Source organism: Uranotaenia lowii, chromosome 2 (assembly GCF_029784155.1).
Source record: "Uranotaenia lowii strain MFRU-FL chromosome 2, ASM2978415v1, whole genome shotgun sequence".
Taxonomy (NCBI): domain Eukaryota; kingdom Metazoa; phylum Arthropoda; class Insecta; order Diptera; family Culicidae; genus Uranotaenia; species Uranotaenia lowii.
Window position 1 is genome coordinate 339,540,804 of NC_073692.1, and position 21,819 is coordinate 339,562,622.

The 21,819-nt window shown below is 37.9% G+C and overlaps 1 protein-coding gene across 1 annotated transcript in view; it reads right to left on the reverse strand.

Annotated features, from left to right (window-relative positions):
- Positions 1–1,003, reverse strand: part of LOC129743021 (uncharacterized transmembrane protein DDB_G0289901-like) — a 4,765-nt gene extending 3,762 nt beyond the window's left edge. The window contains exon 1 of the mRNA XM_055734966.1: positions 975–1,003. Coding sequence (XP_055590941.1) covers positions 975–1,003 — 29 coding nt within the window. The remainder of the gene's footprint in view (positions 1–974) is intronic.
- Between the last annotated feature and the right edge of the window lie 20,816 nt (positions 1,004–21,819).

The following is a 21,819-nucleotide window of genomic DNA, read 5'->3' on the forward strand; positions in this document are numbered from 1 at the left end:
GGTTTGGTTGCTTACTGGCCCGATAGGATCGTATTCCTTCGCGCAGACTAATCCTTCTGACGGTGCACCGGTCGGCGTTGAATTTCTCGGCGATGTCGTAGTCCGACTACCCTGTGTTTGACTTGATCGTTCTCAACACCTTCAAATGCAGTTTCTGATTCTAAGGTCTACTATAACGCTTGGTGAACCTGCCGATCGATAGTATGCATCTCACGGAAACGTTTGAGAACGCTGCACACGGTTGAATTGAGCATTTTGAAGGATTTCGCGATTTTTTTAGCCCGACCACGTCGGTTTTTAACGTGAGTGTCCAAAATTTATTTTCGTCTCGCGGCTTCCATCACGTGTAACTTTTTTGGAACAAAACGAATCGTAATGAAATTTTCAGCACTGATAGAGGAAACATTTCCGAACAAAGTACTGTCAAAACATTTCAGATCCAACAACTAGGAGCGCAATGGTATAATAAACAGTGCGTCCAGATTCATGGTGATCCATGCTTTAGCCTTCAAATCGTTGCCAGCGACAATATTTTCCAGTCCTCTCATTGATCAATGTTACTCAATTCCCATCTGATTTTAGCCATCTACATTGTTGGTTGCAGAGAGAACGATGATTTTCTCACTTGAAGCCCACGCGGGAGCAAAATCATTTCAAAATTTACAAACATGGCGGACTTTCTATCATATAAGATTTAAACCGACTTCAGACGACATTTTATACGATCTTTTCACTACGCAGTTGGAATTGCGATTCGCAACACCATTGTATACGACTTAAGTTATCATTTCTGATACGATTTTATGTTTGCTGGGAATTGTCTGGCATGATGTATTTTTTTTTTTTTTTTTTTGAAAAAATTAAACTGCTCGTATCTCTCAGATATCTTAAACCCGTTGCTGTAGAATATCTTTAATAGCGAGTTGCTTAAGGTCTGTGATTCAGCCTCTGCTGAGCTCATATCAGTGGCTCACTCTAGTTGTTTGGGAGACAACCCTAGCATAGCATAGCATAGCATAGGGTGACTACACACATCTTGTATTGGCTGATACAACGAGGTACAACTGATAATCAAGAGCAACGCAAGTTGCCAAAATGAGTATCTGGATTCAATATTCATTCCAAGTGCTGCTCTTGAAGATCAGTGTGGTACCATGATGCACACCGTGGCAAGTCAATGTAATCATAGAAGGGATTATCTGAAACAGCAAAAATAACTCTTTAGGTGCAGAGAACTCATACGACCCATAAAGCTGTTTTAGAAAGGAATGGGAAGGGATGTTTAAGTGGAAAATCCTTCATGACAAATAGTATTTACGAAATATGTAAAAATATAATTAAAATAAAATGAAACAATCTCACCAAAGTCCATTAATAGGCGACGCGGGAAGGAAGTAGCATGGGTTGATTTATATTTGATAGTCCTGTTGTACTAATGGTTTTGTTTAACACAATCGTCACTGCTATCCTTACACATATTTTGAAAAAGAAGCTCGAAAACAGATAAGAATCTTTGTATTTTCACGAAAACAAATGAGAAAATTGCGAGGTTGGAAAAAAACTCCTTCAACAATCAAGATCTCGTTCACACATAAAATTGACACCGGTCCTTGTAAGACAAAATGTAGGTATTCACAACACTCGGGTCGGTTCACTGCAATTGATGATCGAAAAAATTTCCACAATTTTTCTTTTTTGAACTTTTAAATTAAAAAAAAAAAACAATCAATTTTTTTTTCTATTTGAGAACATTTTCCAGTTGTTTGGGAGACAATCGTAGACCTACAAAAAGTACTGACCACACCTGGAGAATGGAGGATAACGAAATTTTTAAATAGTGTTTCTATTCTATGGTCTTCATGCTTTGCTTAAACAAAGCAGGACATAAGCTACATGTCCTGTCCTGAGTCTTGATATTTTCCTGTTTCTATAGCCTTTCAGGTTATCCGATTTAATTATACAGTTTTCAATTTTACAAAAAAAAATAAATCTCTGGTTTCTCTTCGATGAGCGCAATTCTAGTTTAACCCTGGGTACCCATGCCATTCTATCGTCTGCTGCAACAAGGTTTGTGTAGAGTGCTTGCAGTCGACATGATTTGGCCCTTTTACCTAGTGATCTAGGACCCTGTTGTTGCTGCATCTGGCTAGAATTAACCTGAAGGGAGGAAAAAATTTGGCACAATTTTTATTTAAACAAGCAAATGTGCTATCCAATTATACCTCCTTTGCTAATTATCTCATATTTTGCCATTAATAAACACGAGCTGCTTGCTGCTGAGCGCGCACTAGCTACACTTATGTTTGGATGTGCAGTAATTTTTGAAGTATTACACAATCAATCATAAAAATATAGTTGAATTTACTATATTTATAGTTAAATGCCAAAAATCAATCATACATTTGTAGTTAAATCTATCATATTTACAGATTAAACAATTATACCATTAAAGTTGAATCTATCATATTTATAGTTGAATATAAGAGGTCAACTAGGAAACTATTGTTGAATCTATTAAATTTATAGTTGATTGCCTAAAATCAATCATACAATTGTAGTTGAATGTATCATATTTACAGTTTATTCAATTAAACCATTACAATTGAATCTATCATATTTATAGTTGAATTTGAAAGGTCAACCAGGAATGTATTAGATTTATAGTTGAATGTATTTACAGTTGAATTTATAAAATCAGTCATACAATTGTAGTTGAATCTATCATATTTATAGTTGAATATGATATGTCAACCAGAAATGTATAGTTGAATCTATTATATTTATAGTTGAATGTATAAAATCAGTCATACAATTGTAGTTGAATCTATCATATTTACAGTTGAGTCAATTGTACCATTATAGTTGAATCGAGCCGCATACGACACGATCGACCGTAACGAGCTATGGAAAATCATGGACGAGAACGGCTTTTCCGGGAAGCTGATCAGACTGATCAAGGCGACGATGGATGGAACGCAGTGCTGTGTGCGGATTTCGGGAGAATTGTCGAGCTCATTCGAATCGCGCAGGGGGCTTCGACAAGGTGATGGTCTATCCTGCATGATGTTCAACGTGGCGCTAGAAGGTGTTATTCGACGAGCGGTGAGCGAAATGCGGGGCACGATTTTCAACAGATCCAGTCAACTTATCTGCTTTGCCGATGACATTGATATAGTCGGCAGATCATCTGCGGCGGTGGAGGAGATCTACCGCAAACTGCAACGCGAAGCAGGAAGGATTGGGTTGATGATTAATACGTCCAAGACGAAGTACATGCTGGCCTGCGGATCCGAGACCGACCGAACCCGCTTGTCCAGTGATAACAAGGTCACGATCGACGACGACGAGCTAGAGATAGTCGAAGACTTTGTCTATCTCGGCTCACTGGTGACCGCAGACAATGACACCAGCCGTGAAATCCGGAGGCGAATTATCAGCGGAAGTCGTGCCTACTATGGACTCCACAAGCAACTGCGGTCGAGAAGACTTAGCCCTCGCACGAAGTGTAACCTGTATATGACGCTTATTAGACCGGTTGTTCTCTACGGGCACGAGACATGGATATTGCTCGAGGAGGACCTGCGTACACTTGGAGTATTCGAGCGACGAGTGTTAAGAACCATCTTTGGCGGCGTACAGGAGAACGGAGTGTGGAGGCGAAGGATGAACCACGAGCTCGCGCGACTCTACGGCGAACCCAGTATCCAGAAGGTGGTGAAAGCTGGCTGGATACGCTGGGCGGGACATGTTGCGAGAATGCCGGACGACTGTCCTGCAAAACAGGTGTTCGCTACGAATCCGGTAGGAACAAGACGAGCGGGGGCGCGACGAGCGAGGTGGTTAGACCAAGTGGAGCGTGATCTGGCGAACGTGGAGTGCCCGGGAAATTGGAGAACGGTTGCTATGAACCGAGTGAATTTTAGAAATTATGTTCGTCAAGTTATGTCGTAAGACGGAATACTATGTAAATAAATATTAGTTGAATCTATTATATTCATAGTTGATTGTGCAAGGTCAATCATCAGTTTGTAGTTAAGTCTATTATATTTATAGTTGGATACGCTTTAATGACTGGTATAACCAGCACAAATAATGAGAACAACAGTCGTCTTTTTTCTCCGTGTACTAGCTCATCGCAATTATTTAAATTTACAGTAACTCTAAATATTTTTTTATGAAAATAGATTTAGGGAATTCTGGGAAATGTTCTTTATCTAAGGGCATAAAATTCCTATACTCAACTCTTTTTCCGTAAGAAGAATAGAATATGTTAGAACAACGAAAATTTCAACGAAACCCTTAAAATATTGAATACTTTTGTCCTTCAGTGTAAGTACACGCTAATAACAAGGAAAAAATAAGGGTTTCGAATTACCAAAAAGTTCACCAGATTAATCAGCAATAAAATTTCCTTTGAAGAACCGAGATCTAAGGATCAGGTCCTGAGACTTTTTCGAAAATAGTCGTATCAAAACACAAGTTACAATCATAACTTTCAAACGAAGTTCAACGCGCCGCTAGCAAATCGCCTCCCCATCATCACTATCAAGGGTACCACCCTGATCTTGAATCACCCGCCATTCAGTGTCACGTTTTTTATTCGAGCAACAGGCTGGTTATGTGGCATCATCAAAGCGGCTCATATGGGGGATGTTATTTGTAATTTGAATGACTCCCTATGCAGCAACTCGCCGTTGTCGCTGTCGTGAGCTACCTACCCACACGATTGCAACCCCGTTAGGTCACTTACATGCCGGAGTAACCAGCTGCTGTGTTCAAGTAGTGTAAACAATTTTGTTTAGTGGGGTAATTTGGTACAAAGTGCGTCTACGTTCTCATAATCAAACTTTGCCAAATACAGTAGTGCGAAAATTGGCATAACGGAAATGTCAGAAATGTTATTTTGTTTTCAAGGAAGAAATTTGTACCCCAATGTACCTCGAATCAGTGCCATTCAGTTAGCGAATGGTAAACAGTGATATGGAAATTTAATCAACAATATCAAAATCTTTATAAGATCATCATCACCGGGGAGCAGTGCAAATTTACAATCTGGCGTCTGCACCAAACCGGTAACTTGCCGGTTTCCTACCATGTGTCAGCATCTTTCCTGGTCCAGCTCTCTGGCTGACAGCTGATTAAGTCACGTTTTGTTTACTTTTTGTTGTTGTTGTTTGATTAAAAGCAAAACTATGTAATCCTATTTTGTTCGAATGGAAAATGGTAGGTAAAAGGATATAATCGTGTGATGGTTTTTTTTTCTTCGCAAAAATGATCTCACCGTGAAAAATGAATCCACCTACACATTTTTATAAATATTTGTTTGAAATGCCATCAGATGTTTTCAAATTCCGGGCACCAGGTGAATCTGATTTTTTATTGAAAACTCAATCGTGTTTATTTTTATTCGTTGGATAAAAGCTGCTAGCTTTCCGATTCTCGGTACTCGTAAAAAAACGACTCAGCGTTAAAATTGTTGAACTGACAGTTCCTTCAACAATTGTTTTTATACCTTTTTTTTAGTACTGGATAAGCCTATATCCAAGATGAATAGACTCAGTAATGATCTTTCTAATCTTAAATCCATCAAATTGGGTTTATGGAATAATTTACGATACATCAGCAATAGCCGAACAAATTCCGGATAATTTTTGAGCCAATGATTGCTCAAGAACCTAAACCAATAAGAAAATTGCGGCAATCTTCTCGCTCGGCACAACCACCTTTCCCAGTTCCCAGATGGCCAGACAGCTGAAGATGCATTTAGGAGATTTATGTTGTGCCGTTACCAAAAACATCATTACCGCCCCCTTTTAATGACTCCCCGTTTTCAAGCGCCACATTGGCTGGCTTCGTTCCCGTTTGGTTATTCTTTTCGGGTTTTCGCTTTAACCAACCACCCAACTTTCCCAACTCATTCGCTATGAAGCAACGTGAAATGCATTTCGACTCTCGACGTCTATATGAACCGTTCACTCCAATCGTTATTCTAGATTGGGAGCGACTCCATCGAATACCCTCCGCGAGTTCCCATCCAGACATTTCATGAATGGTGGTACACCAAACCAAGCCAAGCTAGGCGGCGGGATGTTTTATACTTTGTTTAGTTTCGTAATTGTTTCCTCCTAACCCCGAACTTTTCGACCTTACGCTATTAAGAGAAAAGATATTTACTCCTATCTGGGTCATCATGTCTGGTAAAGCCCTGCCCCCTTTCACAAAAAAAAACGAAAATCTTATGTCTTGGGCACTTAAATGCGCTCCAGCCATTCTTTTATTTGGGGGGGATTTGTTAGCTGAAATCATAATTGAATGTTGATTTATTACCTTCCGCTCAATTTTTTTTTTCTTTCGGAAAACCGAACCGAATACCCGGTTTAAAACAAGTATTATAAATCTCTTATTTATTCGCATTTTCCCCCTCTTCTTAACATTACAGAAAAGCCCGACGCAAAGAACGAGACGGCGATTCGAGTCAGACTGACACAAAGCTATACCTTGAGGAAGGAGTGCTGGAACGCAAAATACCCGATGCGGATCTGAGGGTACTGGTAGACCTCCCGGCTGGCCTAGACTATAATGAATGGCTCGCGTCGCACAGTAAGTATCCCCCCTAACTAACTCACTCCTTCTCATTCAATTGATTAGTCAGTCGCCTTAGGACTCTTCAACTCGAACGACTTTTCCATTGCTTCATTTTGTAAGGGCTTTGGTGTCTTTATTGCTCACCATATTACCTACTAACTTTGGTGGATTTGCATAGAATGACGCATCGAGTTCAACAATTGCGCTGCGACTTACTTGGTGGTTAAGTATTTTTTTTTTCAAAACAAAACCGGAAGGTCGCGACTGTCACGAGTACGACGCCACGCATTCATAGGTCAAATGCCGAAAGCGTTTGTTCGAATGTGTGAATCAATTTTAAACGCCGTGACTAATCATAACGTTTTCAAATGGGTAAGGGTTATAGGGGAATCGACTTTGCCGTTAAAATGCGTTATTGGAATCCAATATCTACATTTTAAGCAATTGCTTAATCAAAAATTGTCATCTAAAATAAAGCAGTATGATTGTTTTACGATACAGTCTTTCAAAATCTGGATGGATGAATTTGTGTTTGAATGTGTTGTGTTTAAACATGAACCCTCATCCGCTCTTGAGTGTCTGTCAATATGACTATTGGAAGTTTGGCGACTTGTAACTTTATTCAGGCGCATCCAAATATAAAAAAAATCTACTGGACCCCTAATTACTTGAGGAAATCTTTAATTCTGTATCATTACTTTTTTATGGACGCTCCCTGAAAGACCAGACAAAAGTTCTCCCGTTTGGGATCTTCAGTGTTAATCTGACACTTCTCGTTTAAAATCGTTATATCTCTCTTACTTCTCAACCAATGTGTATGAAATTTATAGTTTTAGAAACCTCGTAATGTAACTCAAATATAATTTTCAGACAATAGTCTACTACACTACAACAATTAATTTTTACGTTTTTTTAAATAAAAAATCCGATAAAACTTGCTTCGGAAAAAAAGACTGAAGATCAGTGCTTAAAACAGCTGAAATTATGTAGAAGCTATATGTTGCGTACAAGGATAGATTTGTTTAATTTTTTTTAAAGATAATGACCATAATGATAATTTTTTTAAATTGGTGTAAATATCGTATTTTTTCAATCAATGAACCGTCAACATTGTTTCAGTCTCAGTTGAAAATTTTGAAAAGTGGATTGAAAAGTTGACGGCATCTGCAGGGTGGCCTCTCATTCGAGAAAGTCAGGAAATGCAGGAAAAAGTCGGGATTTAAAATCCATCGGTAAAAAAAGAGGAAAATCGGGAATTCCTCCAAGAAATCGGGAATTTTCGGCTCAGCTGCTTAGTGCATATTTTCAGTGCTTTCAATGTTCCAGAGTAACTGAAAATCTATGAAACTAACACTTAAACCATGTTATAACAAAAATTAAACTCGAAACTTCCAGCAACTCTAAAATGATAAAATTATGTACTTCAGCTCAGTTGTTACCGAGAAGAAGCTGGTAGAAATATGATATTTTTCCGTTTGAATTTCGCTGCAGTCTTGAATATGCAGCAAATATCCAGCAAACATAAAATCGCATTAGAAATGATAGACAAACTCGTTAATAATGTTAATGTGAATTGAAATTACTACCAAATAAGTAAACGATCGTAATAATGGTTACTTAACGTCGGTATAAATCTTATATGATAAAAAGTTCGCCATGTTTGCAAATTTTTTCTCCCGCGAGGGATTGAAGTGAGAAAACTACCTCGTTGTTCTCTCTACGAGTAGCAGTGCAACCAGATTACTAAAATCAGACGGTTCATTTGAAAGAATTGTCCAATGAGAGAACTCATGCTAACTTTCAGGATGTAAGAATAGGATGTTGAATATCGTCCAATTTGTTTAGTTCTTATCGCTCTAGGCAGAATTAAAAAATTTGTATGTATTTTGCCTCCACTTTGGTAGGTAAATGCTGTTTTTCGAGTTTCAAACGATCATTCTATAATGTATATGGAACGTATAACAAAGTTGTTGAGAAATATATCCACAAAAATGTTTGCTAGGTGTCTTATTGAAAATTCCGAACATCAACTAAAGAAGCATCCAATTGAAATTACAAGTTGTAGATATGTTATAATAGTATCAGAAATTGGAACTCCGTGCGATATTTGCAGACTGCATATGAAATAAAATTAGAGATTCGTCGTTTACTTTCTTCAGAGAGAACAGAATTTGAATCTCATTTACAAGACCGAAAAAGCAACTATGATTGAAGGAAATTTATTTCTTGGATAAAAAATTACTAATTCTGGTCCATAAAATTCAAAAATTGTTTCTTCTAGCCTGCAGGAATGAAAAAAAAAATGCTAATGGCGGTAAATTCGATTTGGTCAAATTCCGACCTTTCGCCCTCCTGTATAAAATAAAAACTCAGGAAATATTTACAAATGAAATATTAAGGAGAAAGAAATGATATTTTTGGTATCATTTGGTATCGTGCATGTATGGATAAAATAAACGAGGAACACATCGCCTAATTCCTAATCTAACTTCATACAGTAAACTTAGCATGTTTACACTTTACAACATTCCCGAAATAACTTGCTTTCTCGAATATTTTAAAAATTAAAAATTACCCAAACCGGTACTATTTCTGTTAAGTTCCAAACTTTGTGGATTTTATTATTTTGGTTTGGCTTTTTAAATGTCTTTTTTTTTACTTAAAATTGGTTATCTTGTTAGCGAGATTTGAAAATGCAAAGAATTGAAAATCTTTTCAAATATGCTATGATTTTTAGGTTTAGTAAAAAATAAACATAAATAAGCTATGATTTTTAGGTTTAGTAAAAAAAATCATAATTAAATCACTTATTAAAGATAGAAAACCTGTAAATAGAGCTTTTGTAGCTTTGTTTGTTTGGCCACCCTGCATTTGACACATTTTTTGCATTTTCAAAACACGTCACACATAATTTTCGACGGATTTTCAGAAGTAGCGGTTTTTCGAACATTTTATCAATTTTGAGTTGCTCACATTTTCTAATGTATAAATTCAATTTGTACTATATTTTGAGTATTTCGATGCAAGATTTTTGCAATAAATTTATATTCACAACAAGGGCAATTTCATACCTAAGGTTGCCAAAAATTTTTCAGCACGTATCCAGGCCGAACAAACCCGGAAATTTTTATATAAAAACCTGGCAAATCCGGGCATTCGATTTCAAATTGACTACCATAAATCCAGGCAATATCCGGGCAAATTTTGTCAAAACTCAGAAATTCCTCAACAAAAATCAAGAAAAAAAATGGAAAAAAATGTTTTTCATCACAACTTATCGATAGATTTTTAACCGTATTTTAGGCTTCCAAAAAAAAATTTCATTATTTTTATAAAACTTGCTCAAAAAATTCGTTTTGGAGGTGTTTGTTGTTTTTTTTTGTTTAGTTTGCCAAATAAAGTGAATAAATCCGGACAAAATCCGGGCATTTTTCAAAGATATCCAGGCAACCGGTCCGGGCCGGACTGTTCTTATATTTAGTATTAAATATCCGGGCAAACCCCGATAAAACTGGGCAATCTGGTGACCTTATTCACACCGGTTCCAGTGAGGTAGTTTCATTAGCACTGCGATACTTTACAAAAATATGATTTTTAAGACTGTAAATTTCGTACAAATTGATTGAGAAAAAAGAGATATACAACGGTGTCAAATTGACACTCCTAGAACTCTAACGGGTAAAAAATCTTGGATGAATTAGGGTTAAGGTACCTAAACTATAAGTAAAAACAAATTTCACGAGGGTATATCATAGGACAGTCATTTTGATTCCCTTGAAAACTACAAAATCGATCAATTTGAAATTTGGTATGTAACAATTTTCGGAGTCGGAGATGGTTTCTAAAATATCTTTCAAACCTATCCGACTTTAATAAGGGGGGTCTTCCATACAAACTCTGGAAACTACTGAACCGATCAACGTGAAATTTGGTGAGTAGCCGTTTTGAAGACCGGAAATAATTTCTTTTATACTTTAAATCCCTCAAAATTAAGGAAGGGGAGGGTCTCTCATACAAAGTTAACAAAAATTTGACACAATTCGAACATATTCCAGAATCCAGAATTAATAAAAATATGACACAATCTGAACAATTTTCCGAAACTACTGGACCGATCAACATAAAAATCAACACGTTATTAACAAAACCAATTTTTAAGTCTTTTCATAAAGTTTGGCACACTTTTTGATTATGTGCCAATTTGCCTGTATTTATAAATTCGTCCAACTTTAAAAAAGAGCGATTTTGTTTTAAAATTTAAAAGGATTATTTATTGTATTGAAGATTTCTCCTATTGTGGCTACTTCAACCTTCAAACCTTCAAGTTGAATTTAGATTCAAGACAATGCAGCTCAGATGCATTGAAAAATAGTTCTCTTTTGAATAATGTTGAAATTTAATTTAAATTAAATTAAATTAAAATAATTTTAACAAACTTAAATGTTTCCATGAAAGGGGTAGCAAAGTACACCGGGACAGTTAGTACCTGATATTTTCGTTATAAGTAGGAAAAAAGTGCTTTACTTGCAGACGACAAAAATCGATGTTAGAAGTGTGCTAGTACAAGCTAGTTCAAGTGCCATTAAAGAAGATTTTAATCCTGCCTATACCTTGGCCCTTTTTAAGTTGAAATTAATCGATGATTGAAAAATGCTAGTACTTGTTGCCAGTTGTAGTTTTGTAGAAATAGCCGAAAACCTTTATCTTGCCTTCGTTTGAGGGAGAGGAGTTACTTAGAAATGAATGGATTTTTGGAAAAGATTTTTATGCTTTTGTTGTAACATTTTTTTTTTATTTTGATGGACACTCGAATGGGTGTAGTTTGCAGTCAGCAAAAACCAATGCCAAAAGTGCATTGCTTAGGACAAACAACTTATACTATACAGCACCTTCCGGTTTGGAATTTTTCAGTTTCTGATATTCTTGTGACCTCCTGGTGAAAGGGTACGGTTTTAAGTTTGATTTGGTTCAATACATTCTTCTTCAGAAAATATGCCCAAATCAATACTTATTAAACAAGGTTTACTTTCAACATTATATAAGATATCATATGAAACCGGCTTAATAAACTGCCAAAATCATGTCTGTAAATAGATATTTTTAAGTAAATTTTATAAATGCATTTCTAATATAAATTTTATCAATACCCGTACAAGTACCAATAGGTCAGTGTTAATACACTGTTACTAGTAATTATAGCTTGTACATACTAGCACACTCCGCACATCGATTTCCAAAATTTAAAAGTCCAACCTTTACCTAACCAACCATCGACTTTTCAATGATTCAACCTTAAAACAATAAATGCAACCGACTGTTAATTACTGTTTATATTTCTTTTTTTTTTTGAGGTATTGAGAGTAACGAAAAAAAATTCTAGTGTGTTTTGTAACTTGCAAGTTTAAAAAAAATCACTAAAGGTTTTTTGAAAGCCTAAAATACCATTTAAAATCAATCTAATAAATTATGAAGAATATTTTTTTTTCAAATTTTTTTCCTTGAATTTGATGAGTAACTCCTAGGTTTTGATCAAATTTACCCGGTTTTTGGTCGACCATTTTGAAATCAAATGCCCGGATTTTGCCAGGTAAAATAGCCTGGATTTGTCCGGCCCGGAAACGTGCTGAAAAAATTCCGGCAACTTTATTCTAAAATATGTCTCAAGCCTGGTTGTAGGTATTGGAGTTATCATTCATGTTGTCTTCTATTATTTTTATTTCAGTTTTTGGAAATATTTTTTACTGAATTAAACTATTTGATTTAATAAACAATTACACTAGTTTACAGCATTTTTGAACTAAATAAGCTGAAGATCATTTTTGATGTGAAATCGGGCGATGAATCCGAAAATGAAATAAAAAAAAAGCAGTAGATTAGTTTTTTAATTTTGCTCCAACATAAGATTTTTTTTAAATGTTACCATCGAGTCCAAAACTCTCGATAAAACGAATTATTTTCTAAAAGAATTTTTTTTATCATTTTTTTCTATTAAAAACTAATATTGGTTAGTTAATATGCATCATACGCAAAAATGAAGTTCAGATGATCGATTATTCACCTTTATCTAGATAACAGTTTTCATGATGTTCACGAATAAAATCAATTTTCGACATCAGCGAAACTTTGTAATTATTCCCTAAGGTGGATAAATCACTCGACGAACCACTCAGAAGATTAAATAACGTATATTAAAAAATTAAGCCGAATAATTTCCCTTTTTTGAAACTCTTGAAACAGCTTGAAAAAAAAACATGATGACATTGTTTAATAACCAACACTCTTTCATCTTGACCAACTTCTTGCTATCAACCTGTTCTTGTGTTTTCCCTCTAATTCTTTTCACTCTGAAACATTTTTTTCAAATTAAGAAGATAGTTTTACAAAAGAATAGTTTGTTTCAGCCAAAAACCCTGAAGATGAATGAAATATGTAGATGGTTTGCAATAAAAATATTTTTGAAAACAACATCAACACTACTGATGGTTACCGCATACTCATAACTTCGACGACCTCAGTTCGTTTGACCACAACAAACAAAACAAAAACAACTGAACCAAAAATGTCAAAAATCCGGAAACAAGCAAAATTAACACTACATCATCCCGAGAGGGATGTTTCCACTGCGCTCGCTCGGTGACGACGAACACCCCAAATATTTCACAAGCACTCGAGGCAGCTGCCAAAATGAGTAACTATCTTGCTGCTGCATCTGGTTGTTTGTATACTACTTATGAAAGCTCAGCCAACAAACAACAAAAAGGTGCTGAGGTGACTTTCATTCGAATCAACCACAACAACGCGACGAATGAAGATAGGATAACAATAACAATAATAAACCCTGCTGTCAAACAATTCACTCTACCAAATAATTAAAAGCTGCTGCTGCTCGAGGGAGGTGCGAAAAAAAAGACCCAACAAAACGAAATTCACTACCTATGACTTTTTTTGGTTGTTCATCAGCGAAACCGAGATACTAACTTCAACAGAAACAGTTGAAGAAAAAAAAATCAACGAATAACACCTCCTGACATTTTTATCATCAGGGCATTGTTTTCGGTTTCGCTTTTTTTCTTCGTCGCCGTCGTTTATTTGCGGGTGCCCTCCCTGTATGAAAGTGATTTGCATAATTTTGCCAAAATTTTCACTTGTCACCTTCCCTGTACGTGCTGGCTGAGCTCATGAATCGAAACTTGTTATTCCACACACAAACAATCTACGCCGGTGCACCGTGCAGTGTCCGGTGAAGTTTTCTTACGATGAAGTGTGTTTGTTTATTAATGAGGAATTCAACTTGTTTTTTGGGTGTGAAATTTATGAGCCAAATTTTGAGAGTGCACGTCCTTTGCAACTACGTTGAAAATCATTTTTAGATTTTTAACGGTCGCCATGTGAAGTCAAGGGTCACTAAACATAATAAACTTTGATATGCGAAATTCCGTGTTCGGACTTGAGTTATCAACAAATAATTTTTTTTTTTAAGGTTTCAAAAATCCACTAAAATTCTTTTCCACATTCAATCGAATAGAAAGTTTGATCAAATGTTGTCGAACTGTGGTACCATGTTATGCAGGCGATAAGGTTGAGTGTGCGCGAAAATTCTTGCAAATACTTGGAAATCGTTTAAGAATTTTTCACGGTCGCCATGTAAAATGAGAAGTTACTGAACAAAAACCTTTTCCCGTGTTTTTTGAGAAGAATTCAACTTAAGGGTACTTGTTCAGTAATTATTTTATCATCTTTTCTTATTTTCGACAAAAGTAATGCATGATACCAGGAAAGTAAGAAACACCAACGCGCGAAAACAATGAATTGGCTCTCTGTTGGCGACATCGTGTCTGCAGTTGACTCAATGACTCCCAAGAGGAAGCGCTCTTCACCAGAAACTCCGGTTCGAGTTCGGAACCTTTTTTGCCTTCCTTTTCTCTGGGTAACAGCTTTTTATTTCTGGGGGTCTGCTGCTTTCCCACAAGTAATTTTTTTTGTCCTGTCTTCTGTTCCTTTGCTCTTTGGTTGATTTCGCGGTAACTCAGCATCGCTAATTGTGTACTGTGTTGGATAGTAGTTTGCCGGCTGATGCTTTCTCATTCGCGATGGGCTGCCGCTTTGTTGTAGCTCGTTATTATTATGCTACTTGGCGGTGTATACTGTCATTGTGACCTAACAAAATTGACACTTCCCAACAAGTACGGCAGTACGAGAGGGAAAAAAAGGAACTACATCTCCCATCGAAGAAAGTTTTTTCTGTTTTGTTGTGGGATATTAGTTAGTTGCTTCCCTTTGCCGCAGTGGCCAAAATGATTTGGTACTAAGTCTGCGACCAGCTTTTTGTCATCTTCACTTTTTTCTCCACTGGTTATGGTGGACGGATTTTCGGTGAAAGTTTTGTCGGTAGTTTGCTCGCTGTTTAATGGGCATCCGTAGTGCTTTTTTTGTTAGCAAATATAGGGTGATTTTAAACGCTACCCTCCTCTCGGATGATGGTGATCATTTTACGGTCAATTCGTTGCAAATTAGCGCGCGGCATCGTAAGTTATTTGGTTCGCATGAGTTCAATGACTTGTCAAATATTTAAACGCAATTTGAAGCGGTTTGATAGACAAAGGTATGACCGAAACAATGAATTGAATGGATTTACAGCTTTTTTGGCTGTAGCTGAAGGAATAGTTTTCTCATAAAAACGTGTATTTGGCTTAAAAGGTTGCATTATTTTCAATGGTTCATCGCTATATTGATGTGTCCGGTTGTTATACATATGAAGATGATTTCTTAAACAAGATAAAAGTACAGAAATTCAAAATGATCATAAGGAATGAAAAAAAGAGATTCAAATTTGAATTTTTCTTCGAAAAGATTCATTTTTGTTTATGCACTTAACATCAACACTTCAAGATGTGATAGCTAGAGCATGATACAAATGGAAAACCCTCTAGAAGAATTGTTGTAGACACCATGTTCTGGATTCGATTCTATGGCTAGAAGATTAGAGATCTAACCACTTCATCACTTTTCATCTATACTTATTTGATTTTAAATACACATGTTTTTCGGAAAGTGGGAAACGCCTTAAAATCATCAAATGTAGAAGTAAGTTGGAAGCCAGTTTGAGAAAATTTAAATTTCCAACAGGGTGGATAAAAATCAATATTAAAAAAAAATCAAAAAAATCGGATTTATTTGATTCAAATCGGATTTTTATTTTATTTAAAACAGTTTTTTTAGATTTGAACTTCACGTAGAAAACAAAACTTGCGTAACAAACAGAATTCACGTAATTTTCATATGTGTTGTAGGTGAGTTCAATTTGAAGGCCGAAGGGCATGTGAAAACAACGTATGTCAAATGTGAATCTGTTATATGAATTTCACATATAAATGTTTTTAAACTGTTTTGATAGGTAATTTTTACTCGTAAACAACTAATGTTGGATTAACGGCTGAGATGCGCGCCAAAATCATCGGCTTTTCCTCGGCCACGAAGAGGATTTTCCAAAGGGTCGAGCCCAAGTCCAAGCCCAAGATTCGTTCTCTTTTCCAACCAACCACCATCGGAGACGGTAACAAAGTCGGAGGCCTACGGGCCACAGTCAGAGGCCAACATGGCCAAAGTCAGAGGCCCAGAGAGGCCAGAGCTTGTGTCGGAATACTTGTATTGTAGTTCTAAGTTGTAAAATACCGTCCACTAAATCGTTGTAATGTTTTTAAGAATGTGTGCGGTTTTTCATTTATCGAAGAAAGGTCTGATGCTATCGATCCTGCCATCAGGGGCGATCCTGAACATGGTCCTTCGAGCCGGATTTTGATCATCGATAAGCATCAGCAGTATTCACGGAACGGTATGTATGAATGAGTGAATGTGTGAGAAATGTACTGAATTCGGTTGAAGCAATTCCTCGGTTCATCCATATGGCGGTTTATTTGAAGCATCTCATAAACCACTAATTCGGCGATTTCCCAAATGCATGTGTTAACTTCATCACCACCTAGCACCTATTTTTATATTCTCGAGTAAACTCCACTCAAAGGTTGTTCATACTTACCTTCACAATTGTATCGGTTTAATTTCACCTTCGTAAGTATCGCAAAACCTTCATTAATCGGTGTTAAGTTCTGCATCAGGATCATTAATTTCATTGCTGTCGGCCCAAAATGTATCAGTTGCAAAAATCAACAAAACGAAGAAATTGACATCTTCACATTCACCACAATTTACTATAAAACTCCAACCATGGCCTGTTCAAGTTGTTTTGCACGTTTTGCATTCTAGTCTCCCCAAAGGAGTTAATCCTCCAATCGGTAGGATAGCGTAACAACAATCCTACAGTTTTAAAACATGCCTTCGTGTTCGTCGATGTTACCTATATTCATGTAAGCACCCGAATGCATTATTACGGCAAGCAAATTATGAATAAAAATTTTGGCTTCTTCTCTCGACTTCTACTATCCACTATCTTCGGCCATTTCACCATTGTGATCTGATTAGTAGAATCCATCTCCTTATGGCAAATATTGTTAGGAACTGGTGGAAAGCGAAACAACGGTAGACGCCAAAATTTCTAACAGACTTGATCAAAACAAACGAAAAAGATGCTTCGTCGTGGTCGGTCGTGGTGTTTTAAAACGTTTCTGTTAATTCGGCAACCGTTTGTCGGTTTTAAATGGTGTGTGGTTAGCCATCTGATGATTAAATGGCTTTTTCTCAAAGTGCGATCTGAATTCTGTATCAATTTGGAAATACAGGATGAAAGAAAGTCGATTTCACAGAATCACAGAATGTTTGTTCGGATACCGATTTTGTGCGATGGCCGCCAACCCTTATCAATTTCCCCAACGAGCAAGTCGGGTAAGGATGATGGTTACCGTATGAATTCTTCAGCTAATCTGGGCCTCTGACTTGGTCCTTCGAACCGGATGTGTGGCCAGTACGGCCTACGGACAGTGCGGACGGAATCGGATTTGAAACCCACCAAGCGGCTTCAGTGCGCGGCCATCGCACTTTGCAAGCATCAAGCCACCGCTGCCATCGCTGTTACGCCATCGCGCTGATCAGCGCTATTCAAAGCACCACGGAACCACGGCTGCACCATTTTGCTACAACACGGAGCATTAACGGAGGACGAACTATAGGAACATCAGTCGGAACTTTCCCTGAGGTCTACATAATCGATTAACGGAAACCAGGGAAGTAAAAGTGTGCATGATCTGTGGTGTCTTTTTTGCGGTAATGTGTGGGAAAATTTATTGCTTTGAATAAAGTTGTTCAAATCTGTACTTAACGGTTTGGTTTTCTTGGAAAGTCTGTGCAATCCTTGAGCGGTTTTTAAAAACATTCTTCTCTGCTGTATATTGGTTCTGAATTGGCTATTTTTTTACTGAAATTTCCCCAGTCAATCGGGCGCATTTGGTTTGTTCTTTCAATTATCAATTGAACGTTGAGTTGAGTTGAGTTTATCAACGATTGGTCGGATCCAAATCTTGTATTGGCGAGAGTAAGCACAGCTCGTTTTGGAGCATGAATGAGTCAGTTTGTCGGTAAATTAGTCAGTTTGTTTGATTGATGATCTGCGAAGATCATAAGGACGTGTCGGTGAGACATTTTAATTATATTTTAAATAATTATTTTGAACGGATTCCAAAATTTGTGTGTGATTGGCAGTTTTAGTGCAACATAAACAAGCGGACGTGTCAATGTGCAAATAAATTTTTGGTTCAGATATTTTAAACGGTTTTTTTAGTTCTTAGTTGAACTTTGTCGGATTGTGTCAGAATATTTGTCGGTTTTTGTCAGATTTTGAGTCAGTGAAATTTTAATCATGGAAGACGTCGACTTCAACGATTTGAAAGAGTTTGATGAGGCAGCGTCCCAGATTGAGGAGGTCTACTGCACAGCGAAATCTTCCCTGGTAACCTTCAAGCAACAAAAGTCAGTCGAAGAGTCAGTTTCATCCACAAGTTCGGTGATGTCGCACGTGAAGCTTCCTGAAATTCAGCTGCCGAATTTCAGCGGGAAAATTCGAGACTGGGTCACCTTCCGCGACATGTTCCAGAGTCTCATACACAACAACGGTCAGCTTTCCCCAATCGACAAATTTAGCTACTTGAGGTCATCGACGTGGTCGAAGCGAGGTGGTTCATCGCAGTACGGTACATCAACATCGGCACAACAGCAAACAGCGGGAATTTCGAAATGCGTCGTCCCGTCGCCTTTCAAGGCGGGCGGCATGTTCTGGAACGAACGGGTCACCATGAACCACCCTAAGAGACGAAATGACCCAGTAGCAACATAGCGATGCTGCGCGCATTAACGGCTGAGATGCGCGCCAAAATCATCGGCTTTTCCTCGGCCACGAAGAGGATTTTCCAAAGGGTCGAGCCCAAGTCCAAGCCCAAGATTCGTTCTCTTTTCCAACCAACCACCATCGGAGACGGTAACAAAGTCGGAGGCCTACGGGCCACAGTCAGAGGCCAACATGGCCAAAGTCAGAGGCCCAGAGAGGCCAGAGCTTGTGTCGGAATACTTGTATTGTAGTTCTAAGTTGTAAAATACCGTCCACTAAATCGTTGTAATGTTTTTAAGAATGTGTGCGGTTTTTCATTTATCGAAGAAAGGTCTGATGCTATCGATCCTGCCATCAGGGGCGATCCTGAACATGGTCCTTCGAGCCGGATTTTGATCATCGATAAGCATCAGCAGTATTCACGGAACGGTATGTATGAATGAGTGAATGTGTGAGAAATGTACTGAATTCGGTTGAAGCAATTCCTCGGTTCATCCATATGGCGGTTTATTTGAAGCATCTCATAAACCACTAATTCGGCGATTTCCCAAATGCATGTGTTAACTTCATCACCACCTAGCACCTATTTTTATATTCTCGAGTAAACTCCACTCAAAGGTTGTTCATACTTACCTTCACAATTGTATCGGTTTAATTTCACCTTCGTAAGTATCGCAAAACCTTCATTAATCGGTGTTAAGTTCTGCATCAGGATCATTAATTTCATTGCTGTCGGCCCAAAATGTATCAGTTGCAAAAATCAACAAAACGAAGAAATTGACATCTTCACATTCACCACAATTTACTATAAAACTCCAACCATGGCCTGTTCAAGTTGTTTTGCACGTTTTGCATTCTAGTCTCCCCAAAGGAGTTAATCCTCCAATCGGTAGGATAGCGTAACAACAATCCTACAGTTTTAAAACATGCCTTCGTGTTCGTCGATGTTACCTATATTCATGTAAGCACCCGAATGCATTATTACGGCAAGCAAATTATGAATAAAAATTTTGGCTTCTTCTCTCGACTTCTACTATCCACTATCTTCGGCCATTTCACCATTGTGATCTGATTAGTAGAATCCATCTCCTTATGGCAAATATTGTTAGGAACTGGTGGAAAGCGAAACAACGGTAGACGCCAAAATTTCTAACAGACTTGATCAAAACAAACGAAAAAGATGCTTCGTCGTGGTCGGTCGCGGTGTTTTAAAACGTTTCTGTTAATTCGGCAACCGTTTGTCGGTTTTAAATGGTGTGTGGTTAGCCATCTGATGATTAAATGGCTTTTTCTCAAAGTGCGATCTGAATTCTGTATCAATTTGGAAATACAGGATGAAAGAAAGTCGATTTCACAGAATCACAGAATGTTTGTTCGGATACCAATTTTGTGCGATGGCCGCCAACCCTTATCAATTTCCCCAACGAGCAAGTCGGGTAAGGATGATGGTTACCGTATGAATTCTTCAGCTAATCTGGGCCTCTGACTTGGTCCTTCGAACCGGATGTGTGGCCAGTACGGCCTACGGACAGTGCGGACGGAATCGGATTTGAAACCCACCAAGCGGCTTCAGTGCGCGGCCATCGCACTTTGCAAGCATCAAGCCACCGCTGCCATCGCTGTTACGCCATCGCGCTGATCAGCGCTATTCAAAGCACCACGGAACCACGGCTGCACCATTTTGCTACAACACGGAGCATTAACGGAGGACGAACTATAGGAACATCAGTCGGAACTTTCCCTGAGGTCTACATAATCGATTAACGGAAACCAGGGAAGTAAAAGTGTGCATGATCTGTGGTGTCTTTTTTGCGGTAATGTGTGGGAAAATTTATTGCTTTGAATAAAGTTGTTCAAATCTGTACTTAACGGTTTGGTTTTCTTGGAAAGTCTGTGCAATCCTTGAGCGGTTTTTAAAAACATTCTTCTCTGCTGTATATTGGTTCTGAATTGGCTATTTTTTTACTGAAATTTCCCCAGTCAATCGGGCGCATTTGGTTTGTTCTTTCAATTATCAATTGAACGTTGAGTTGAGTTGAGTTTATCAACGATTGGTCGGATCCAAATCTTGTATTGGCGAGAGTAAGCACAGCTCGTTTTGGAGCATGAATGAGTCAGTTTGTCGGTAAATTAGTCAGTTTGTTTGATTGATGATCTGCGAAGATCATAAGGACGTGTCGGTGAGACATTTTAATTATATTTTAAATAATTATTTTGAACGGATTCCAAAATTTGTGTGTGATTGGCAGTTTTAGTGCAACATAAACAAGCGGACGTGTCAATGTGCAAATAAATTTTTGGTTCAGATATTTTAAACGGTTTTTTTAGTTCTTAGTTGAACTTTGTCGGATTGTGTCAGAATATTTGTCGGTTTTTGTCAGATTTTGAGTCAGTGAAATTTTAATCATGGAAGACGTCGACTTCAACGATTTGAAAGAGTTTGATGAGGCAGCGTCCCAGATTGAGGAGGTCTACTGCACAGCGAAATCTTCCCTGGTAACCTTCAAGCAACAAAAGTCAGTCGAAGAGTCAGTTTCATCCACAAGTTCGGTGATGTCGCACGTGAAGCTTCCTGAAATTCAGCTGCCGAATTTCAGCGGGAAAATTCGAGACTGGGTCACCTTCCGCGACATGTTCCAGAGTCTCATACACAACAACGGTCAGCTTTCCCCAATCGACAAATTTAGCTACTTGAGGTCATCGACGTGGTCGAAGCGAGGTGGTTCATCGCAGTACGGTACATCAACATCGGCACAACAGCAAACAGCGGGAATTTCGAAATGCGTCGTCCCGTCGCCTTTCAAGGCGGGCGGCATGTTCTGGAACGAACGGGTCACCATGAACCACCCTAAGAGACGAAATGACCCAGTAGCAACATAGCGATGCTGCGCGCATTAACGGCTGAGATGCGCGCCAAAATCATCGGCTTTTCCTCGGCCACGAAGAGGATTTTCCAAAGG